At 38.4% G+C, this 21,486-nt stretch overlaps 2 protein-coding genes across 2 annotated transcripts; both read right to left on the bottom strand.

Annotated features, from left to right (window-relative positions):
- Positions 1-5,841: 5,841 nt before the first annotated feature.
- LOC137248136 (D-3-phosphoglycerate dehydrogenase) lies at positions 5,842-7,063 on the bottom strand. Its single transcript, XM_067779008.1, has one exon. The coding sequence runs from the start codon at positions 6,936-6,938 to the stop codon at positions 5,940-5,942; it is 999 nt and encodes a 332-aa protein (XP_067635109.1). The 5' UTR covers positions 6,939-7,063; the 3' UTR covers positions 5,842-5,939.
- An 11,035-nt stretch (positions 7,064-18,098) lies between these two features.
- On the bottom strand, positions 18,099-19,958 carry LOC137248135 (uncharacterized). The gene is made up of 3 exons (XM_067779007.1): positions 19,610-19,958; positions 19,176-19,543; positions 18,099-19,081 (listed from the first exon to the last, which is right to left on the bottom strand). Exons 1-3 carry the CDS (start codon positions 19,921-19,923, stop codon positions 18,483-18,485), a joined length of 1,281 nt encoding a protein of 426 aa, XP_067635108.1. The 5' UTR covers positions 19,924-19,958; the 3' UTR covers positions 18,099-18,482.
- Positions 19,959-21,486: the final 1,528 nt, after the last annotated feature.

The raw sequence follows: 21,486 nt of genomic DNA, 5'->3' as shown, positions 1-21,486 counted from the left end.
AGCAATCACTTCCGCTGTAAAAGTAAAACTGTTAAGCTAAAACGCATTTAATTTAGAACGTAAACCACGAACATTCTGATAGTGAATAGTTACTTTTGAATCGTATTTGCAGGGCTGGTAATTAGGTTTTTTAAACTATACGTGCGCGAGGCTCAACCTTCGACTTTGTGGTGTACAAATGTACCACCGAATGTATAGGCCAAAAAGTTTTGTCAAAAACCATATCAAAATATACATCTGGAACTGATATTTTAAATGAAGAAAAATCCCTCACATACTTAAAAACAAATTTATGTGCACTAATGTTAAAAGAACCTGTACTATTAATCTTAGCTAAGATATAGTTAACCACATCAGACTCCGTCAGAGATGGATGCAATCTTGATACGAAAATTGCCCGTCGGGGCGGCACGGCAGTAACCAACCTAGGACCAGCCGGATCTAAATTAGTATCACCCAAATTTCCAGCAACGTCAACAATGTTATCGTCATTCTATACAGCGTCATTACCATTTAAATTACGCACAGTGTTGCTATCATTTACAATATTTTGGTTATTAACAGCATGAGAAGAGGCAGTGTTCATAGAAATGTTAGCGCCGGCATTAGCAGTGTTAGTAGCGCAAGTCACTTCGGCAGAGCTAACAGCATCATTGAAATTGCTTTGGACATTAGCAGCAGAAACGGGGCCAGAACTCTTTTCAATGTTAGCGTCGGCAGAATTGTTAACCATGATTTTGCCTTTGTCTTTGTTTCGTTTCTTTTTTTGCCAGCACTACCACGTAGTACACCACACATCGCTTCATCATAGAGCTTATGTAAATTACTGAGCTCAGAACGTAAAATTTCTAATTCGCCTAATAACCGGTTTTTGTCCGCTTGCAGGGAGTGTATACCGGCATCCGCGCTTGCTTGCTGTGCTCGCAAACTTTTCACTTCGGCAAGAATAGACGATAACATAAAATTTAGATTATTATCATTTACATGTTGTTGCTGTTGTTTTTGTACAGCAATAGCATTGTCACCAACAGCACAATCGCCACAAATATATATATTTCGTCCGAATTTTTAAAGTGATCCAAATCGGCAGCTAAGGTACCAACAACACACTGCATGATAAACTTTTTTACATTTTTCACACTGCACACTGCTTTGAGCGCGTTCAACTCTGTGTCCACAGAAACAGGGCATATTCAGGCCTCTTCTGAATTCCGACTCGGAATGAAAAGTAAAACGACTTTGATTTCGACTCGGTTTCTATTTGGTGTTCTCAATTCCGATTGTAAAAAATCGATTCGAAGTCGATTTCGAATCGTTTTCATTCCGATTCGGTAACCAGTTTAATCAGCTGTTTTTGTTTATGTGTTTTGGTTTAAGTATCATAAAAATTTATTTTAATTAAAAAATGCCTGCAGATATGGTTTTTGATGCGCAGACGCAAGAATACTTGCTATTGTGCGTGCGAATCGTAAAAATGCGCTGGATCGGAATTCAGAACAGGTCGACTTCATTTCGATCAGCATCGATTTGTTTGCCTAATAGATTTCTTGATAGAAGTTTTTAAAGAAAGATTTATTATGCCAATTTAACTCAAATTTAAACAAAAAATACACACAACTCTTCCAAATAAAATGAAGAATTAAAAAAAGATTATTTGAAAGACAAATATCGCAACATTTGTGTATAATCTGCCAATTAATTTTCATTCCGACTGCTCAGAGGCAATACTTTTCAAACCGATAATTTTTGGTCGGAATCGAAATTGAGAACACCAATCCATTTCGATTCCGAAAAAATTGATCGGAATCGGAATTCAGAACAGGCCTGAATGTTTTTATATATAATGAATTGCACGGAATTGATTTAAATCTGCTTTGCACAAATTGTTAGTATTTGTTTATATTTGTTAATATTTGTTTAGCACAAAATACATTTGTATTACGCAAATAGATTTGATTGTGGAATACGGTTTTTTCGCTCACCGATTAAGTTATGTTTTCTTGTTGGGCCAAATATATTCCTTATGCTTGCTTTTATGGAGCTTTACGGCCGAGAAATTAGAAGGCAAAAATTAAATTTTCCTTTTCCCTCCTACGCGTTTCGACGCTCTCATGTCTTCCTCAGGGAGTCTAATGATTTTATTTTAAAAACAATTCATTAACAACAAACATAATTACAATTAAATAACACCAATGTGGACACAGTATTAAATTAAACTTATTTAATTTTTGAGTACATTTTTTTATTTATTTACACACAGTACTAATATATATATTAACAAGTAATTGCTAGCTCTGCATCTATCTTTGTACTGCATGGCCGCTGTGTAAGCGTTACTTATTTTGTCCATATCCTCTTTAAAATTCATCACCGTGTTTAATTGTTGGTGTATGCGAAGGCTTTCTAACATCATTCTCACATTTCCTCTGTTCTTAATGTCTAATATTTTTGTATTTGCGAAATCTGCTACATGTTTTTTGTTTGTGAGGTGGTGTCTTTATTTTATTTAAAATGTTTTGGCAATATAAAAATCGTGTAAAACTAACATGCGTTTTCCAAATAAGGAACGACCACCATGACTATATAAAGAAAATAACTCAGCAAGGTATAGGTTTTTCTGAAATACTGCTCGTAGTAGCATTTCGATTTCCAATGCCTGGGGAGTAGCTGCATTTACTCCGTTTGTCAAATAAAACGCAGTCTCCTCCAAATTAATAAGGAATAGGATGATATGATGCACTCTCAGCTGGGGAGAATGGCCGGGGGTGCTGGCAGTATTTGTATGAGCAGTGAAACTTGCGGCGTATGCAGATGTCATCTCAGTCATCATAAGTGTAAGATATCTGCCAACAATGAGATCTCTGATTTATGCACATCTGGAGTCAGGTTGGACGCAAACACGGAAACCCCTATCTAGTATTATTTACTAGGAAATATAATGTCCCAAATGGGACTAGGCCTTCAAGAAAAGTATGTCATAAAATATCTATCAATTATAATTTATAGTAATTTATTGTGGAAACTTCATGTAACTCCGTGGCACTGTTTGCATGCAATAGGATGCTGGGATGCACGTGGGTATTTACGGCAACTGTCAATCCTAAGCTTAACTTGCGGTCCTTGTTTGGTGGACAGCCACATAAAAGAGAACGTATACTAAAACATTGGAGGGGTTATGCAGATTATCATTGATTAGGATGACGGATGCCCTAAAAACTGCCCTGACAGAATATACTGTAGCAGCTGCACCAAGGCTGAAGGCCTCGAGGCAACTTGATTTCAGTCCATATGGTCATAGCAGCGTACCGTCATCCAATATAGAGCGAACTGGACCACAATACGGTCGGTCGGTTGGCGAAAAGGTATGGAAATGGCAGAACGTACTGTACACGTGTGTACCGATGGACGACCAAATTATCGGCAGGGGTCGGGTATGCTGCTTACTGTGTCGATCCACAAATAAGTAGATCGTACAGGCTGCCAGATCACTGCAGTTTCTTTCAGGAGGAAATTGTAGCCATGAAGAAAGCAGCAGGCATTCTAGAGGAAGTGTGCAGTCGAATCAACATATATATATTGATAGGCAGGCGGCCATTATAGCAATATTATCACACAGTACTTCATCACGAAGTGTTATGAAATAGAAACAAATATTAGAGAGACTTACATAAAAGCTGGGTTTCAGAACATAAAGGGATAAAAGATAACAAAAAGGCCAATAAATTGGCAAAGAAGGGTGCAGCATCGATAAATTCTTGGAAGAAATCTAAAGGGGACTGGATTGCATATGATCCATCAAGCCAAAAAGGAGTTGATAGAAGCGCGGGACTGCATAATTTCTAAGACGGTTACAAATCCTACGATATTAGAATTTCAAAGTAGCTCATACCTCTAAAGAGAGAAGCCTTAAAACTCCATAAGGGGCATTCTATCTGAACACTACCTTTCATCGTCACAGGCTTATAAATAAGGCCTCATCAGTAGCAGCAGCACGGTTGAGCACGTTCTTGTAGTGTTTGCAAAGAAGACTGACTTATTTTATAACATTAGTCCTGGTCACTAATTAGGGCTTTTCCGTTTGGTCGTCAAGCAAATCCTGGCAACACTAGGAATACGTTCAATCATTCATTTGGAAGCAGAGGAGGAGGGGACTTTCGCGAGTTGAGAGGGGCAGGTGGAGGAAGATTAAACCTCCCTTGCTGCTCCCTATTGGCGCTGATTATCGCGAAACAAAGATAGCTGCCGAGACTTGTTAAAAAACGGCCAAAGAAATGAAAGAACCAAGGCTATTTAAATCGTTTCGCACCGGGTCCTTTCAGCGAAGTGAGGCCGCCCTCTTCCTCAGCTTCCGATAAGAAAACTTTCTTAGCCGGGGCATCATCTTTCATTCGCATACCATGGCGTTCTAGCTTAAATCCTGCATCCAGATCTAAGAACTTTGTCGCGCCGCGTGACGGCGTAACACGAACACAAAATGTGCTCAACGTTTCTTCCTGCGGCCCGTAAGTCATCCACATATGTATATCTACACAGGTGCATAACACTGCCGGCAAGTGTTTCCGTTCATTGTTTTAGCTATTAGTACGTTTAAAGATGTTTTTATTTTAAATTTTATATTTGTTTTTCAACCTTGCTAACGCAACATTAACATTCACAATTCAGGTTTGCAAACCGACATGAGCTGTGCTGCCATAATGTGCAAAATAAAATGAAATATGTATACCGATTTTTTATTATGAGCTGGAGTAAACTTATAATAAGGAGTAATTTAATTGGATTCGTGTTATCATTAGGCCTCGATGCACTGTGACCTTTAAGTATTTAGATCCATAGTGCTTCACCTCTCAGCGTAATACTGTATGTGGAGGATTTTAATGTATTTAAGTACCTCTTCAGGCTTCTTACTTCATATCACGAAGGGATTAAGAGTCACGTCACCTAGATAAGAGAGTTTCTGCCCTGTCAGAGCAACGCGCTCGCAGAGAATCTGAACTGGCGTTTCGTTATCCAGCTCACAAAAGCGACGGATAGATTTAACTTAGAAAGGTGATATCGTAGACTTACTTGCCCCGTATAGTACCCAGTGAGAGTTCGCAGGTCCTCTCTGCTTAGATTGATGAGTTTGGCTGATTAATTTGGCATGCGTTTGCCCAGGACATTCAATCCAGTATTATCTAAACTGCTTTGTTTCCCAGTTACTTAATGTTTCCCTACTATATTCCTTTGTGGGGCCACAGAAGAACCCTGCCTGTTCACTACCTTCATGTTCCTGATGCCCAGAAACCCATTCTAACAAAACCTTGTTTTAGCCCCACTAGCTTAGAATATCTTAGAAGTGATGGTGTCCGACTGCAAGGCATGCTAAGCTGTCTAGCTGTCTGCCATCGCATTGGTATCGATTACTTAAAATTCGGGCCATAGGTGCCAGCTCCCGTTTTCCCGTCATCAAATTTTGATCCATCCGTGATCTCTGGGTCAAGGTCAGTATATGGATTCTCGGTTTCCAAAAGAATTCTGCATCTCAAAACTACGCGATATTCTGAGCGTAGGGGCCATTGCATCACGTAAATAAATTAATCTTTAAAATTGTTTGGATTTTCAACAGTCTGACAGCACCAAGTTTGGAGTTATTTTGCTTTTTTTATGTACGCTTTAAGAACAAATTATATGAAAACTCGAGGTGCGATAGCACCCATTTCAGTGATTCTGAAAATTTTTATGGCACCCACCGCAAGTTGTGATCGAATCCAAAGGCTCAAGCTTATGTCAAAATTAAGAATACGAAGACTAAAATAAACTTATATACGCAAAAACCTGTTCCATCGTCGACAAAAAAATCTGTTGAGCGCAGAAATACTGCGTGTGGTAAAAAAACCCATCAATGAATTTATTTGCCAAGCTAAACAAGAAATGTATAAATACATATCGTAAATATTAGTTTAAACATTTATTACATCTTTATTAATTACACCGGAATAGGTTTTATATTTTTGTGATTTTCCAGTCAATGCGATGAACTGCTCGGCAACTTCCACAGCAACACGCACCTGTGCCTCAGAAGTACTGGCACCTAAATGTGGAGTAGCCACGACTTTGGGATGCGCTATCAATTTTTTGGTCACCTCAGATTGTGGCGGCTCTTCAGGAAATACATCGAAAGCAGCGCCAGCACAAGTACCATTTTCCAAGGCATCAATAACTGCCTGTTCATCGATAATGCCTCCACGTGCCACATTTACTACCTTAACACCGCGTTTGCATTTTGCTAGGGCCTGCGACGAAATTAAATTCTTTGTTTGTGGTATAAGTGGTGTGTGCACGGTTATGTAGTCCGCCAACGGCCATATACTGTCCAAATCCATTTTTTCAATACCTGCTGCACGTGCTTCTTCTTCGGTTGTTATTGGATCATAGCCAATTGTACGCATTCCCCAAATTTTCATACGCAATGCCACCTCGCGTCCAATACGTCCTAAACCAATAATAGCAAGAGTTTTACCATATAGTTCTGTGCCACTATACAATTTTCGCTCCCAACGGCCCTCCTTTAAGCTTTGCGCAGCTGGCACTATTGGACGCGCCAGTGTCCCAATTAACAAACATGTTAATTCGCATGCTGAAATTGAATTTCCTCCAGGAGTATTCAACACAACTACGCCATGTTTTGTTGCTGAAGCCACATCAATATTGTCAACACCAGCGCCAGCTCGTCCAACAGCTTTTAACTTTCCACTCTCTGCTCCCGCTTTGATAACATCGGCAGTAATTTTGGTGTCTGAACGTACGATAACAGCATTGTAATCTCCCACAATACGGCATAGTTCGTCAGCAGGCAATTTTAATTTCGTATCCACACTAATGCCGTTATTTTGCAGTAGCTCCACACAAGCTTTTTCTACCGCATCACAGATAAGTACATTTTTAATATCAACAGGCATTTGGAACTCTGTATGAAAGCTCTCCCCTTTCGTTTGCAAAAATTACTGATAAGACAAACAAGAAAATTCGTTAATTTAAATATGTGATTACCCGGCTGACTCAAAGCGCAGTCTTGAACTAAAGCTCTCTGGTAAGTGACATTAGTTTTATAAGGCATTGATATTGCAAACTAAGAAGATAAAAATGAGAGCACATAATTGATAATAATTGAGTGTTGGTACTCTTCATTCAAACCACATATCTGTACCAGTGTTCGGACTTTTATCACTAAAGTACTTAAGTAGTAGATATAAACATTGTTTTCCTAAATTACAGATTCTGGCCTTCTACGCCAAACATCTAACAGTTTTTTTTTCCAATAAGTTTCCTGAAGTAACTTTCACAAGTTAAAAAAAAATAACATTATTGCAATTGTGAAGCATAAGTCCTTGTAGAGCTGCGACCATCATTTTACACTTAGGTATCTCCATACAAGAAGGTCGCTATTATGCGTACAGAGCACCATGTTGTTGAGTTAACAGTCTTTCGCCATATACAATGGGTGCGACCACTCACAGAGTCCAAAGAAACTAGCAGTTTCAACAGTAGTGGATCATAAAGAAGTTGGTGTTAGAGACGAAGGTTCCACATTACAATTGAAAAGATGGTTGGTGTGATGTGGGGACACAACAACAACAACATATACGCTATATGTAGGGGTTAATTCTGGGTAAGAAAGAGTTTAACCTGTTAGGGTATCCAGAACAAAGTTGGGCCAGGGTGACTCATGTCTCCTTTGGTAATGTGCTTTTTTCTTGTGCAAAAGTAGGATAGTGTATATTGATAAAGGTGTTACCGGATGCGTCCTGTCAAAGACGTTTACCGATGACGTCAAATGGTTGTAGCGTGCTCCGCCTATCACACCGAAGATCCTGCGTTCAATTCCCGGACAAAGCAGTATCGAAAATTTAGAAACAAGCTTTTTTAATTAAAAGAAAGTTTTTCTAAGCGGAGTCGCCCCTCGGCAGTGATTTAGCAAACACTCCGAGTGTATTCCTTCCATGAAAAGCTTCTCAGTGAAAACTCACTCTGCCTTGCAGATGCCGTTTGGAGCCGGCGTAAGGCATGTAGGTCCCATCCCGCCAATTTATAGAAAAAATTAAAAGGAGCAGGACACAAATTGGAAGAGAAACTCGGTCAAAAATCTCTTTGGAGGTTATCGCGCTTTGTATTTATTTCTATATTTTCTTTGGCCTCACTATATTCAGGGGTCATAAGGAGATATCTCGTGGCAGTTGATTGCAGCATTTTGGCAGGCCTGTAGCCTTTTCTAGTATGTTTTTTAAGACCAGACGACCAAATTGTTGAGGCGTAGCACATGAGTCCGGCCAATTGCTTTGTACATGGATAGCAACGTTTCTTTATCTTTTCGACAAGTGCTGCCGGCAAGTGACTTAAGGATTTTGTTGCGGCTTTTCAATATCAGACTACTTTCGAACGTTGCCCCTAAGATATTTGGGTGACTGAAATTCGGTAATGTAAAACCGTCGACGTGATCGTCCAATATTTACATCATATATTCCTTCCACGTCGTAAACAGAGTGGTCGTGGATTTGGACGGTGATAATGTCAGATTGCGCGAGGTGAAGGAACTAGAAAGACTGGGGCAAGGTACAGGTCCCGTTGTCATTATCCTGCAGGAATAGGAAATGATTGTAACTTCTTCAGATGGAAGAGGGGGCTTTGATATGTAGAAATTAAAAAGAAGCGGAGACCCCCTGTTTAATTATCCTATGCTTTGAGGTTTCGTTCCTAAATTGAACCGACGCTTGCCTACCATTCGAATAATTTGCGGCCTATCTTTTTAGGCGAGGGGAAAGGGCTGAACCTTCTATGTCTTGCAGTGGCGTGCCGTGGTTGACTGTGTTAAAAGCTTTTGACAGGTCGCTTGTCACGAGGACCGTACTAGGATGGCGGTATGGCCTAGAATGTACAATGTGGTTACATTAAATCGTTCCCGAGATGGTCGGGCTTATACCTTCATGGTTCTTAGTTACCGTCAACATCGGCAACACTCTCCAAAACTCATTTTCGCTACAGTAACAACAGCAACACGGATTTTTTCGAATGATCTTAATTTTTTTTACATCAAATGCATGTACGAATTATCAATCCGAGAAGCTGAATATTCATTGTTGGTGTTATACGTTTGTCTTTAAGTATAGATCAAGGCGATGCTTTGCCCTTTTTTGTCACATTTCTCAGATATTAAAACATGAAATTTTATTGATGAAAAGCATTATATGTTTGTGAGTTCTGAACGGCCCATTCCGCGCAGTGAGAGAACGTGGAGTAACCGTTTTGTGACGAGTAAACTGTTGACTTAATTAAGTCACACAACTCTGCGTTTCCGAAATCATCACTATACAGTAGACCATCAGTAGCGTACTAAGGTAGGGGCTCTACTCATGAGCTGGCCCAGGGCCCCTCACATATTAATCTGGCCTTGATTATAAGAATATACATATCTTAAATTGTATCATTATATCCAAAGACAGTCAAATTGTCACCCCAGCGGGTTAGGTGGCTTAGAATATACTCTAACCCAATTGTCAACCTCACCTACCCGTGGCGAATCCTGCAGCCGAGGCTCTCGGGGTGGGGTGGGTGGTATGGCCTAGAAGGTTGAATGTGGTTATATAAATCGTTCCCGAGATGGTCGGGCTAGGACCTTAATGGTGCTTTGTTACCGGAACGTACTGGATCTATATCCGGCAAAGGACCATTAACATCGATAACACTTCCCAAAGCCTTTGGGGAGTGTCTTTATCGTTAACACATCAACAACAACTAAAATAGTGTAAAAAGATTCTCAGAGCGACAAAGAGTCGGCAAGATTTTGTGCCGATAAATGCCCGGCGGGCCCCGTTCATTTAGTGAAACCACTTTTAATTGTGGTAGATCCACCACATTTTTGGAAGTTTCCCTTTTTACCTCATCTACCTCTTTCTTTTTTAAATCTACCACAGTTTTATTTGCCAGCATGTTGATATCAGAATATTGAAAATATTCTTTTAGTCACCTAAAATAATTTTGAAGCTTACCCTTTTTATATTGAAAATCACACAGAAAACATATTTTGTGGACCCCGGTTGTCATTTGCCAGGTAAAATGAAAATTATTCGACTTGATTGGAACAGAATTTTCTTCTTAAATTCTATCACGCTTTTGCTCTCAGGGTTCGAATACTTCGTAGAGATTTCAAAAATTGAAACAATTTTTTTGTCAGCACTCTGTAAAATTAGTTTTTCCATTAAAACTTATCTACTCGATTATTGGTGTAAAAGTATTCAATCAAGACACAATTCGACCGAAGAAGTCGTTTACCTATCTGCTCCCGTTTTGCAAACGGATGTCATCCACACGGATTTCATCAAAGCTTTCGACTCCGTCAACCATGAGCTACTCATTTATAAGCTTGACCCGCTTGGCTTCCAGGCTACAGACCTGTCAAAATGCTGCAATCAGAACCGCACGGGATGTCTCCTTATGACCCATGAACCCCACCTACATAGTGAGGCCTAAGGGCTCAACGAAATGGTGAACAGGCAGCAAGCAACTGTTTGATCTAGCCCCGCCTCAACTGGAGTAAAGGGAACATCTCCATAAGCTCTATGATGAGATCCGGCACCTGCCAACACAGCCGTTTGATCAAAACAAGCATAAGGAGGCCCTAGGCAAAATCCACACAGAATCAGTAAACGCCTTTATCAGGACGCGCCCGGTGAACCCTGTTATCAATATACAATATCCTACTTTTGCAGAAAAAGAAAGCAAACTACTAAGGGAGACACCGAGCCAAACTTCGTTCTGGATACTGTAACAGATTAAACTCTTAAGTGTTCAGAATCAACCCCGACATAGGTAATGTATGTCCTGAATGCGATGACACCAACCATCTTTTCAATTGTAATGTGGAACCAACACCAGTGTACTTATGGTCCACCCCTGTTGAAACTGCCAGTTTCCTTGGACCCCTTTAGAGGACTTTGATGAAAATTTGTGAGTGGTTGGAATAGGGCGAAGCACTGTTAACAAAAAAAAAACATCCTTTTTGGCATCCCGCCTCACCCTTTAATACGCTGACAAGCTATCTTTCAAAAAATAATCTTCCAAAAAGTGCTGTTTGAATTTAATCGCAAATGGATTTGTTAAAAGGTGGGTTAGAAAGTTCGAGAATCTGTACCACACTAAGATTCTTTACACGTCGTTGGTCCGGCCAATACTTGACTATTGCTCATGCGTTTGGTGCCCTGTATATCAAACACTTATAAGAATTATTAAGTCAGTACAAAATAAATTTGTAATCTTTGCATTAAGTACGCTAGCTTAATGGGGACTTAAACCTTCGCCTTCCACCATTATACAGAGGTAGGCTTCTTCTTATCAATTTACCCAATCTGGAAAATCGAAGAATATTATTGCACTGTTTCTCCAAAAACGGTTATGAGAGGAATTGACTCCTCTGACCTTCTTAGTCGTTTGACTTTCGCTGTCCCTCCTAGAATGTCCAGACAATATATTCCTTTTCACTTACCCCTTCATCGTCGAAACTTTGCCAAAAATAATCCTCCTCCTTTTGCCCCTTAACGTAGTATAATACTCGCCTATCTAGCATGAGATAGCTGTCAGTTGTTGCTTGTTATATCGGCAATACTTCTCCCGGACATTAACTTATACACAGCAGGTCGACCGGAATACTGTGCTCTCAGACAGCATGCTGAGCGGAATGCCATACATTCTGCGAGTAAAAGATCTCATTTTTTTAAGTCTTTTATCTTTAATTATATATCTATGAACTTTACTTTACTGTTAGACCTAACGATCTTAATTGTTTTGTCAATTGTTGTTGTTGTTGTTGTAGCAGTGTCAATTGTTGTTTTTTCGATGTTTTTAAAATTTTAACTTTTGAGTTGTGTTAATTTTTATATCATAGTAATTGACCATTTTATGTTGTCGACGTTAAACAAATGAATAAATAAGGTAAATAAGTAAAGACAGAATGTATCAAATTTGACCGTGGTTCCATCCTCGGTGAAACCTGTTGAAATAACAAGTAAGGAAGGGTAAGTTCAGGTGTAACCGAACATTATATACTCAGCTGAGAGTTTAGCTGCGTTGGTTTCGTAGGGTTTCGTAGATGATTTATAAGTGGTTTTTAATTCCATATCACATACGTTTGGGGTATATCGACCAAATTGTAGACCTAGGGTGACGTTTTTTGGAACAATTTTCCTTCATCCTTTGTCATATAAGGGAAAATCACCATGCAGGAAAATTAACCTAGGGTAACCGTGGAATGTGTTTGTATGGCATGGGTATCAAATGAAAGGTATTAAAGAGCATTTTAAAAGGGAGTGGACCTTAGTTCTATAGGTGGATGACTTTTCGAGGTATCGCCATAAAGGTGGACCAGGGGTGACTCTAGAATGTGTTTGTACGATATGGGTATCAAACGAAAGGTATTAAAGAGCATTTTAAAAGGGAGTGGACCTTAGTTCTATAGGTGGATGTCTTTTCGAGGTATCGCCATAAAGGTGGACCAGGGGTGACTATAGAATGTGTTTGTACGATATGGGTATCAAACGAAAGGTGTTAATGAGTATTTTAAAAAGGAGAGGGCCTTAGTTCTATAGGTGGACGCCTTTTCGAGATATCGCCATAAAGGTGGACCAGGGGTGACTCTAGAATGTGTTTGTACGATATGGGTATCAAATGAAAGGTGTTAATGAGTATTTTAAAAGGGAGAGGACCTTAGTTCTATAGGTGGACGCCTTTTCGAGATATCGTCATAAAGGTGGACCAGGGGTGACTTTAGAATGTGTCTGTACGATATTGGTATCAAATGAAAGGTGCTGATAAGTATTTTAAAAGGGGTGGGGGGGAGGCCTTAGTTCTATAGGTGGACGCTTTTTCGAGATATTGCCATAAAGGTGGACCAGGGGTGACTCCATAATGTGTTTGTACGATATGGGTATCAAATGAAAGGTTTTAATGACTATTTTAAAAGGGATTGGGCCTTAATTCTATAGGTGGACTCCTTTTCGAAATATCGCCATAAAGGTGAACCAGGGGTGACTCTTTAATGTGTTTGTACGGATATGGGTATCCAATTAAAGGTATTAATGAGGGTTTTAAAAGGGAGTGGCCCTAAGTTGTATATGTGAAGGCGGACCAGGGTGACCCAGAAAATCATCTGTCGGGTATCGCTAATTTATTTATAAATGTACATAATACCACGAACAATATTCCTGCCATTATTCCAAGGGCTTTTGATTTCGCCCTGCAGAACTTTTTCATTTTCTTCTACTTAGGTAGGTGTCACACCCATTTTACAAAGTTCTTTCTAAAATTATATATTTTTCATTTTTCGAAATTTTCGATATCGAAAAAGTGGGCGTGGTCATAGTCGGATTTCGTACATTTTTAATACCAAGACAAAGTGAGTTCAGTGAGTACGTGATCTAAGTTTAATAAAGATATATAGCCTTTTGCACAGGTTATCGTGTTAACGGCCGAGCGGAAGGACAGACGGATGGATATAATTTTACACCTTATAAGTTTATATGCTTTCATGAAAAAAAATAAAATAATAAAAAATATGTATGTGTCTTGAGTTGCTTTTCAATAGTTCTGGAGTTCGGGAAAAAGAGAAAAAAAAGTTCTGGAAATTACGCCCAATCATCACATTTTGCAGAACTTTTTTTATCCTCCGATGAAATTTCATCGAGAAGTTTTATTGGGAGAATTACATTCGGAGTGTTTGCCAAATCACTGCCGAAGGGCGACCCCGCCTAGAAAAACTTTTTTATAATTGACACTTTTCTCATAATTTTCGATTTTGCTTTGCTCGGAACTGGAACCCAGGACCTTCAGTGTGGTAGCCGCTGCAAATAATGTTATTTTTCAGAACATTTGAAAATAGAAAACAAAATTTTGGCTATCGCAGGGCGCCTCAGGCAGTCAAAAAGACAATTCTAACGGCTATTGAGATAAGAGTATTGACAATAAATTCGGGCCAATCGCTGTCCAATTTCAAAACTGAATCATGCAAAAATGTTCGGCTAAAAATTCAGATTCTGCGCCACAAAATATATACAAATAAAAGCCGTGTTTTTTTACACGTATATACGTCTACGTTTACGCGTAAAAAAACCCTTATCCTCACTTAGATAAGGCTTAGGAGACCCATCTAGCGGCAACTAGCTACAGAACATGTTGTACCGAAAAGCGGAGACACAAACCTCTGTTCTGTGTCTGTGTATAACCTACGGTTGAATAGGTTGCGGTAAATAGTAGACACACACCATTTGTAGAGGTAATACATAGAATTAGTGTAGAGGTGAAACATAGACACATATTTAAGTTGCATCTGAGTATAATGGGTATTAAAATTTAGGAGTACTAATTTTCTGCGCAGCAATTTCAGAACAGTAGATAAAGTTTTACGCTTAGCAGTCCATAAAAAGTTTAAGCGTAAACGTATATATATGTAAAATAAAATAATAAAAAAAATATTTAAGTTAAACGGTTTTAATGAAAAAAATACTTAAATAAATAAAATAAATGTAAGGCGCGATAACCTCCGAAGAGATCTAAGGCCGAGCTTTTCTTCCAATCTGCGTCGTGCTCCTCTTGATTTTTCCCTACAAATTGGCCGGACGGGACCTACATGTTTTATGCCGACTCCGACCGGCATCTGCAAGGCAGATGAGTTTTCACTGAGAGCTTTTCATGGCAGAAATACACTCGGAGCGCTTGCCAAACACTGCCGAGGGGCGACCCCGCTTAGAAAAATTTTCTACTAATTGAAAAACCTTATTTCTAAAATTTTGATGTTGCTTACTTACATGAAGTAATAATAATACTAAGACCTAGAAAATAATTAGGTGGGTCCTCGGTACTAGTCATCACACTACTCATCACCCTAGGGCGTTGATCAGACAATTAAATAAAAGCATTGGGCGCCTGAAATTTCTAAAAATGTGAGGCGTAGCATAACCTTATTAGGGTTCAGTTGATCTTATATATGACTATCATTAGAAATTTGACGCCTCAACGCTTTTATTTAATTGTCCTATCAACGCCCTAGGGTGATGAGGAGTGTGATGACTAGTACCTAGGACCTACCTAATTGTTTTCTAGCTTTTAGTATTATTATTAGTTAATGTAAGTATTGTTTTCAATAAAACCGTTTAACCTAAACTTTTTTAAATTATTTTATTTTCAGGTTTTTAGTCTTTATTTAACTGCCTATTATTTCTCATTCTATTTAGTTCATTTAGTGACTTATTATTACAACGTCCTTAATACATAATCCTTGCAAAGACTTTTTACTCGACTGCGCCACGTCCCTCCTCGAACTCCAAAATATTTTGATGTCACTTCTGCCGGACTGTATGTAATATTTGTTCCAAATATGAACCAAATTGAAAATCATAGGTCGCTTTCTATACATGTATGTATTATGTATTCCGAATATGAATCAAATCGGACCACAAATACGATTTTTTGAAATATTTCGATCCATGCGCCACCTATCGAAGTTTTTTCTTATTATTGTATTGTCATCGGGTTCTGAACTATATTCCAAGTTTCAAGCTTGTAGCTTATCGGGAAGTTGCTTAAATTTCAATTACAAAATTCGTGCCGGCCAGCCAGCCTGTCAACTCAAGCTAAATAAACCCGTTTAAAAAAACACAGCTAATGTTAAGTTAAATGTGTTATACTACTTTTTCTTTGTCTGTCGGTGTTATCGATACTTTTACAACTTTAGTGTATAATACCAGGTTTTAGCTTAAAAAGATGCAAGGAGCTAAGAGCTTGTATATCCTCATCCATTGTGTCTAGCGTTAGCCAGAGGCTCTAATTTTGTTTCGTTCAATAGGGCTGATCACATTCAACACGATGTCTACAGACCACAACCACAATAAAGCAAAGCTTGACGACAACCGTAGCCAAGCATTGACTTCTTGATTACTTTGAAAGCGGCAGCCACCAATATAAATTATGGCAAACAGTAGCGAAAAATTTAGAAAAAAATATTAATTATGTTTCAAAGATGCGCAAAAGAATGATTTTAGCCTTTATTATCTCTTATTTACTTCTATTTTAGTTTTTATTGACAAAATAAAAAGGACGCCACTCACTGTCGCTTCCCAAAAATAGAATTAAGCCGTGGTTACTGACGAACGTACGTAGAAAAAACGTGTCAGCTGACACGACCTATCTTATGAGTGTGCAATGTAAACGAAAACTCACCGACGTGCAACGCCCGTACGTACGTAGCCCGGAACGCAGAAATCAAAACAATTTTGATTTTTTCCGTAAGAACGTGTCAGCTGATCGCTATCTCACTAGACAGAGTTGCCTAGTAAAGTTTTGCCCCCAAATTTTTGACCTTTTGCAGTTTTTATGCAAAAACACCTAATTAAAGTTTGAAAAATTGTGGAAATAATTCAAAATAATTATGTAAAAGTGCAGATTATAAATATGTAATATATTTACACTTATTTAATATTAATTCCAGCCTTTCACAACATCAAAAATTAAATTGGAAAAAGTTGATGTTTCCATAAACATGCATGCAAACAGGTCAATGGCAACATTGTGTCAAATATAAACAAACAAGCGCCGGCATTTTAAAATAATTTTTACACTAGTTCTTTTTGTGCAAATTATATTTCATTCCATTGATCAAAATGAATGATGAAATGCTAATTTTATTGGTGGAAGCGCATCCCGAGCTTTTTGATAAGACCAGTCCTAATTACAAATTAGCTGGAAGGAAGGCCACGATATGGGAGCACATTGGCCAGCAGATGAATTCAAGTGGTGAGTACAAGTTGTTTTAGTTAGTTCAGTGATATAATTGGTAATATTCGAGGACAGGGGTGGACTGCCCAAACACGTCCAATAAAAAAAACGCGTTTTCAACAAAATTATGAAAAGCGCAGCAGCCACATGAAAACTTGGAACTGTAATTCAAAACGCGTCCTTTGAAACCACTCCCGACATTTTTGGACATGTTTTAGCAGTCGACCCTTGCTCTAGAATATTACCATAAAATGATACTAAAATTAATTATTTTCAATTTCTTTTCAGGTGATACGTGCATGCGTAGGTGGGCATGCCTCCGTGACAGGTATGGCCGGGAAATACGGAAGTCTACAGCAGCGTCGGGCAGTGGTGCACAGTACCACCGACAATGGTACCTGCTGGATTCGTTGGGTTTTTTAAAAAATCACGTTGTTCCCCGACCGTAAGTAGAACATAAATTGTATATAAAGATACTTATGTTGTCTAACCTACAAACATATATTTATTGTAGGGTACGTTCTTCGCAAAACGTTTGTCTAGAACCACGAATTGCCACCCAGTCATATGCCGTGTCCCACCCTCTCATATCACCACCAATTCCATCACCTGTACCATCTAATTCTGCTACGCTAGTGGAATCCATACCTTCACCATCATCACCGGAAATTATTGGCACAGCGCCATATGCCTCCGGCACCGGAGATATGCCCATTATTTCCCCATCGCAGCACTTTAACACGCCCTTTAGCCCTGAGTTGTTAGATTTGTCGACGTCGTCGTCATCTCCACCACTACAGGACGGACAAGATTCTTCGCCATCTCAGGCAATTCCACAAACTCGGAAGTCTACTACGAGAAAGCGCGGGAATAATGCTGACGTTGCCAACAGAATGTGTGAAGCTATTGAGCTCTTCAAACAAAAGTGCCTCCGAGTGGAAGAAACAGGCAATGCAGCTGTGGATTCATTTGGAAAAATGATTACATCAATGGTCTCGCAAATGACACCTGCGAAACAGTCCCAAGCAATGCAACGGATTATGGAGGTGGCATTCCAGGTGCAGCAGGAACCGGAATAGTTTTGTACCTACCTTTTCCTTCCGAATAATGAATGAAAGAATAAATTTTAAGTTTTTTTTTTACTTTTATATTTTTTTATTTTTATATTTATATTTGAATTTTTGTTTAGTTTTACAAGTCTGAATTTTCTATTTATAAAGGATCATTATATCTACATGAATTTTTGCCTCGTTTTATAACTCTGAATTTATTAATTATAAGTGATTGTTATAAATGAATTTATGTCTCGTTTTATAACTTTGAATTTTTTATTGATAAGTGATTGTTTTACATGCATTTTTGTTTAGTTTTATAAGACTGAATTTATTATTTATAAGTGATTGTTATACATGAATTTTTACCACGTTTTATGAGTCAATAATAAAATTAATGAATATTATAAACGAATTTTTGTTCCATTTTATAAATCTATTGTTTTCTTCAGATTATAACCTAAAAGAAACGATAAGTAAAAGGTTTAGATTTTGCTTATACTAATATGGCTTCAAATTTACAGCTATGAACGCGAAAGTGACAGTGGATCTTAAATGAATTATATAACTTAAAACATATGAACTAATTCCAGAAACATTGGAGGTTGGACATTCAGAGTACCAGTACCAGTATACTTATACATATGGGCCACTTGTGGCTAGGTCGATGGCATCTTGGAATGACACAGCTCCCTCATTTACGAAATACTCTGCAAGCCGATCACGGAGGCTAAATGCATTAGCAGGACCTCTACGTACTGCAGATCGGAGTGGTGGTAAAGAGCGCTGACTTTCTATTTCGCGGCGCCATTCTCCTTCCAGCATTAAATTGCCTTCAAATCTGTCAACGTAATTTTCTGGGCAATACCAGCGGCTTTGATCATTCAGCATGATAAAATTATGTAAGGCAAGGCATGCCAAAACTATTTTTTCACAATTTTCAGGGGCACATTCAATTGTTGTTCGCAGTATTCTCCACCGTGCCGCTGCTATTCCAAATGCGTTCTCTATTACCCTTCGACCCCTTGAAAGCCGGTAATTAAATATGCGCTTGGATCTGGTTAAATTGGAGCCAGGGTATGGCCGCATCAAATTGGGTCTTAGTGGAAATGCAGCATCGCCTACGAAATAGTGAGGGAAAGGCTCAAGCGATTGTCTTGATAGTGGTGCGGAGGGTGGAAGTGGGAGAGTGTCTTGCATTAATGACTGTCCAAAGGGTGAAAGTTGGAAAATTCCTATAAGAAAGAGAAATTTATAAATAAGCACTTAAAATGTATGGACATTGATATGTATGTTTTCACATATTATAAATTATATAACAGCTATTACCTCCGTCACTTTGACTGCCATAGCTTCCGATGCTCACTGCAGTAAAGGTATATTTCGCGTCGCAAGTCGCCATCAGGACAATACTAAAAAACTTCTTATAATTAAAATACAGAGAACCTGAACTGGCCGGACATTTGATAGCAATATGCTTGCCATCAACTGCACCAACACAGTTTGGTAAGTTCCACATATTGAAGAAGTCCTTAGCAATGTCCTTGTACTGCTTTTCTGTAGGTTCACTAACGTAGACTGGTGAAAGAAGTCGCCAGATCACTTCACAGGTCTCCAATATAATATTGCGCACTGTTGTTTTACCAAGTTTGTAGCTCCAGGCAATGCTCTGAATAGATACTCCTTGTGACAAATATCTTTACATTCAATATGAAATAAATATAAACATACAATCACACAATAAATAGTGATAATATACTTACAGCAATACCAAAGAAAGTCTTTCTTCAGGATCAATCCTTTGCTTTGGTTTCCGCAGGGAACTGATGACCAAATTTAAAAGTAATTCAAACACAACAGGGGTCATTCTTGTATGGGAAAAGACCTCCGCAGGCTCCAAAGTTTTTATTTGGCGAAACACTTGAAGTTGGTAACCACTTGTGGCCCAATTTTGATTGATTGGACGCACAGCATATTGCCTTTGCCTTTTGTTACTATTTTTGTACTCTTCGTACAATTTGTACAGCTCACACAAATCCAAAAATAAATCACTAATTTCTTTGTTTTCACTGTCCATTTTCACAATTTATCTTAGTTTTTAGCAAAACTTGTTCAACGCAAATTTCTCTTGTGAAATGTAAATAAAAGGAAACAGCTGATTTCTGCGTTGCCACTACGGGCACAAATTTCGCTCAAATTTGTATACGTACGGCATACGTATACGTACGTTACACACGTCGGTGGGTAATTGCCGCATTAGGTTTAATCTGGCTACAACAGCTTTCTTAATTGATTGTCGTGCTGCTCTGTCGCGCCGAAAATAACGACGCTCATAAGAACATGTGTAAAAACAATATAACAGATGTGGCGGCTACACCGCCGTCGTGAATGTGATCAGCCCTAATATTGTGATTGCGGTATATGATGAAATACACTTAGCCTTGGCGAGGGTGCTGAGATGCAATTATGATATATACATTAGATAATTCTGCTGACACAGCGACTTGTGTAGTACTAGACTGTATCCCGCAAGCATTTCAACTTCTCTGTATACTATAAAGGCGGTTTTTACCATCCCGGGTCATCTCTAACGACCCTTTATTTGAGAAAATTCTTTAGTTGATCTGTCCAAAATATTTTGGTCAGCGTCAGATGGTATACACGTTCCTAAGTGAGTTTATAAATAAAAAATTGTAACCTGTGAAGCAAGCGGTTATCCGTTTACTTTGTATTGGGGCGTTGGGGCTCTTATAAATTAAAATTAATAAAATTAACAGATAGAGATATACAATTAATGAATACATATTTACAATATAACAATTCCACACAGAGGGTTAATGAGTTAATTAGCCAATTTAGCCTTTATTGAACTCAATCTTCCATACAAAATAAAAATTCCTAATTATACCATTATTGCTTTATTGAATGCTTAATAGTGTCAAAAATCATGGCTCAATTATATGGTTGGCTCATCTCATCAGCTGATTTAATTTTTTCGATTCACTGGCATAAGGATTTCCCAAAGGAAATAGCAAACACAAAATGTAACCGACATATTGACAATTATTTACTGCCGTGGTGATAAATTTTTTATTAAAAAATTTGTTCACATCACTTTAAGTTATTTTTTTAGTAAATGCATCTATTTAGCGCATTATTTTCCCACAATACACAAGAATTGAAACGTTTTATATTTTCTCCCCATTACATTCGCCCAATACCAACGCACAGATTTTGACAATCTAAACAAAGGTATGTTGTTTCTGTAGCGATGAGCCAATCATATAGTTGAACCATGGTCAAAAGTATAGTACGTTTTGCTTGATGGGTGGGACTTTATTGTCAATCTAACAATTGACAATCAAAAATAAATTATTTTCCATGATGAAATGAATATTCAGGTGTTCTCATCCCGTTGACGTTTTCCCTTATTCTGACAAGATCGGCATGCATATTTTAGAGGGTGTCTATCATACAGAGCTGCCTTTGAGTTCTACTACGATCGGAGTAGTTTTTACTATACATTTAGAAATATTATAACTATATAAGCCGCTACTATAATTGTTTAGCGAAAAAGATTAACGTAACTTTGTGTTCCCCAAAAGAATACAGAAAACATTTTGCAGAAAACAAAGTTTTT

The sequence above is a fragment of the Eurosta solidaginis genome, chromosome 4, assembly GCF_040869045.1.
Source record: "Eurosta solidaginis isolate ZX-2024a chromosome 4, ASM4086904v1, whole genome shotgun sequence".
Lineage (NCBI taxonomy): Eukaryota > Metazoa > Arthropoda > Insecta > Diptera > Tephritidae > Eurosta > Eurosta solidaginis.
The sequence above is the reverse complement of the archived record's forward strand: the minus strand, read 5'-3'. Positions and strand labels throughout refer to the sequence as shown.

Bases quoted from the DNA above. Each gene is read 5' to 3' on its own strand.
- LOC137248136 (XM_067779008.1), bottom strand. From the start codon at position 6,938: ATGCCTGTTGATATTAAAAATGTACTTATCTGTGATGCGGTAGAAAAA.
- LOC137248135 (XM_067779007.1), bottom strand. From the start codon at position 19,923: ATGGACAGTGAAAACAAAGAAATTAGTGATTTATTTTTGGATTTGTGT. The intron at 19,544-19,609 runs GTAAGTATATTA...TTGAATGTAAAG, and splicing joins AGACTTTCTTTGGTATTGCT to ATATTTGTCACAAGGAGTAT. The intron at 19,082-19,175 runs GTAATAGCTGTT...TCTTTCTTATAG, and splicing joins TGGCAGTCAAAGTGACGGAG to GAATTTTCCAACTTTCACCC.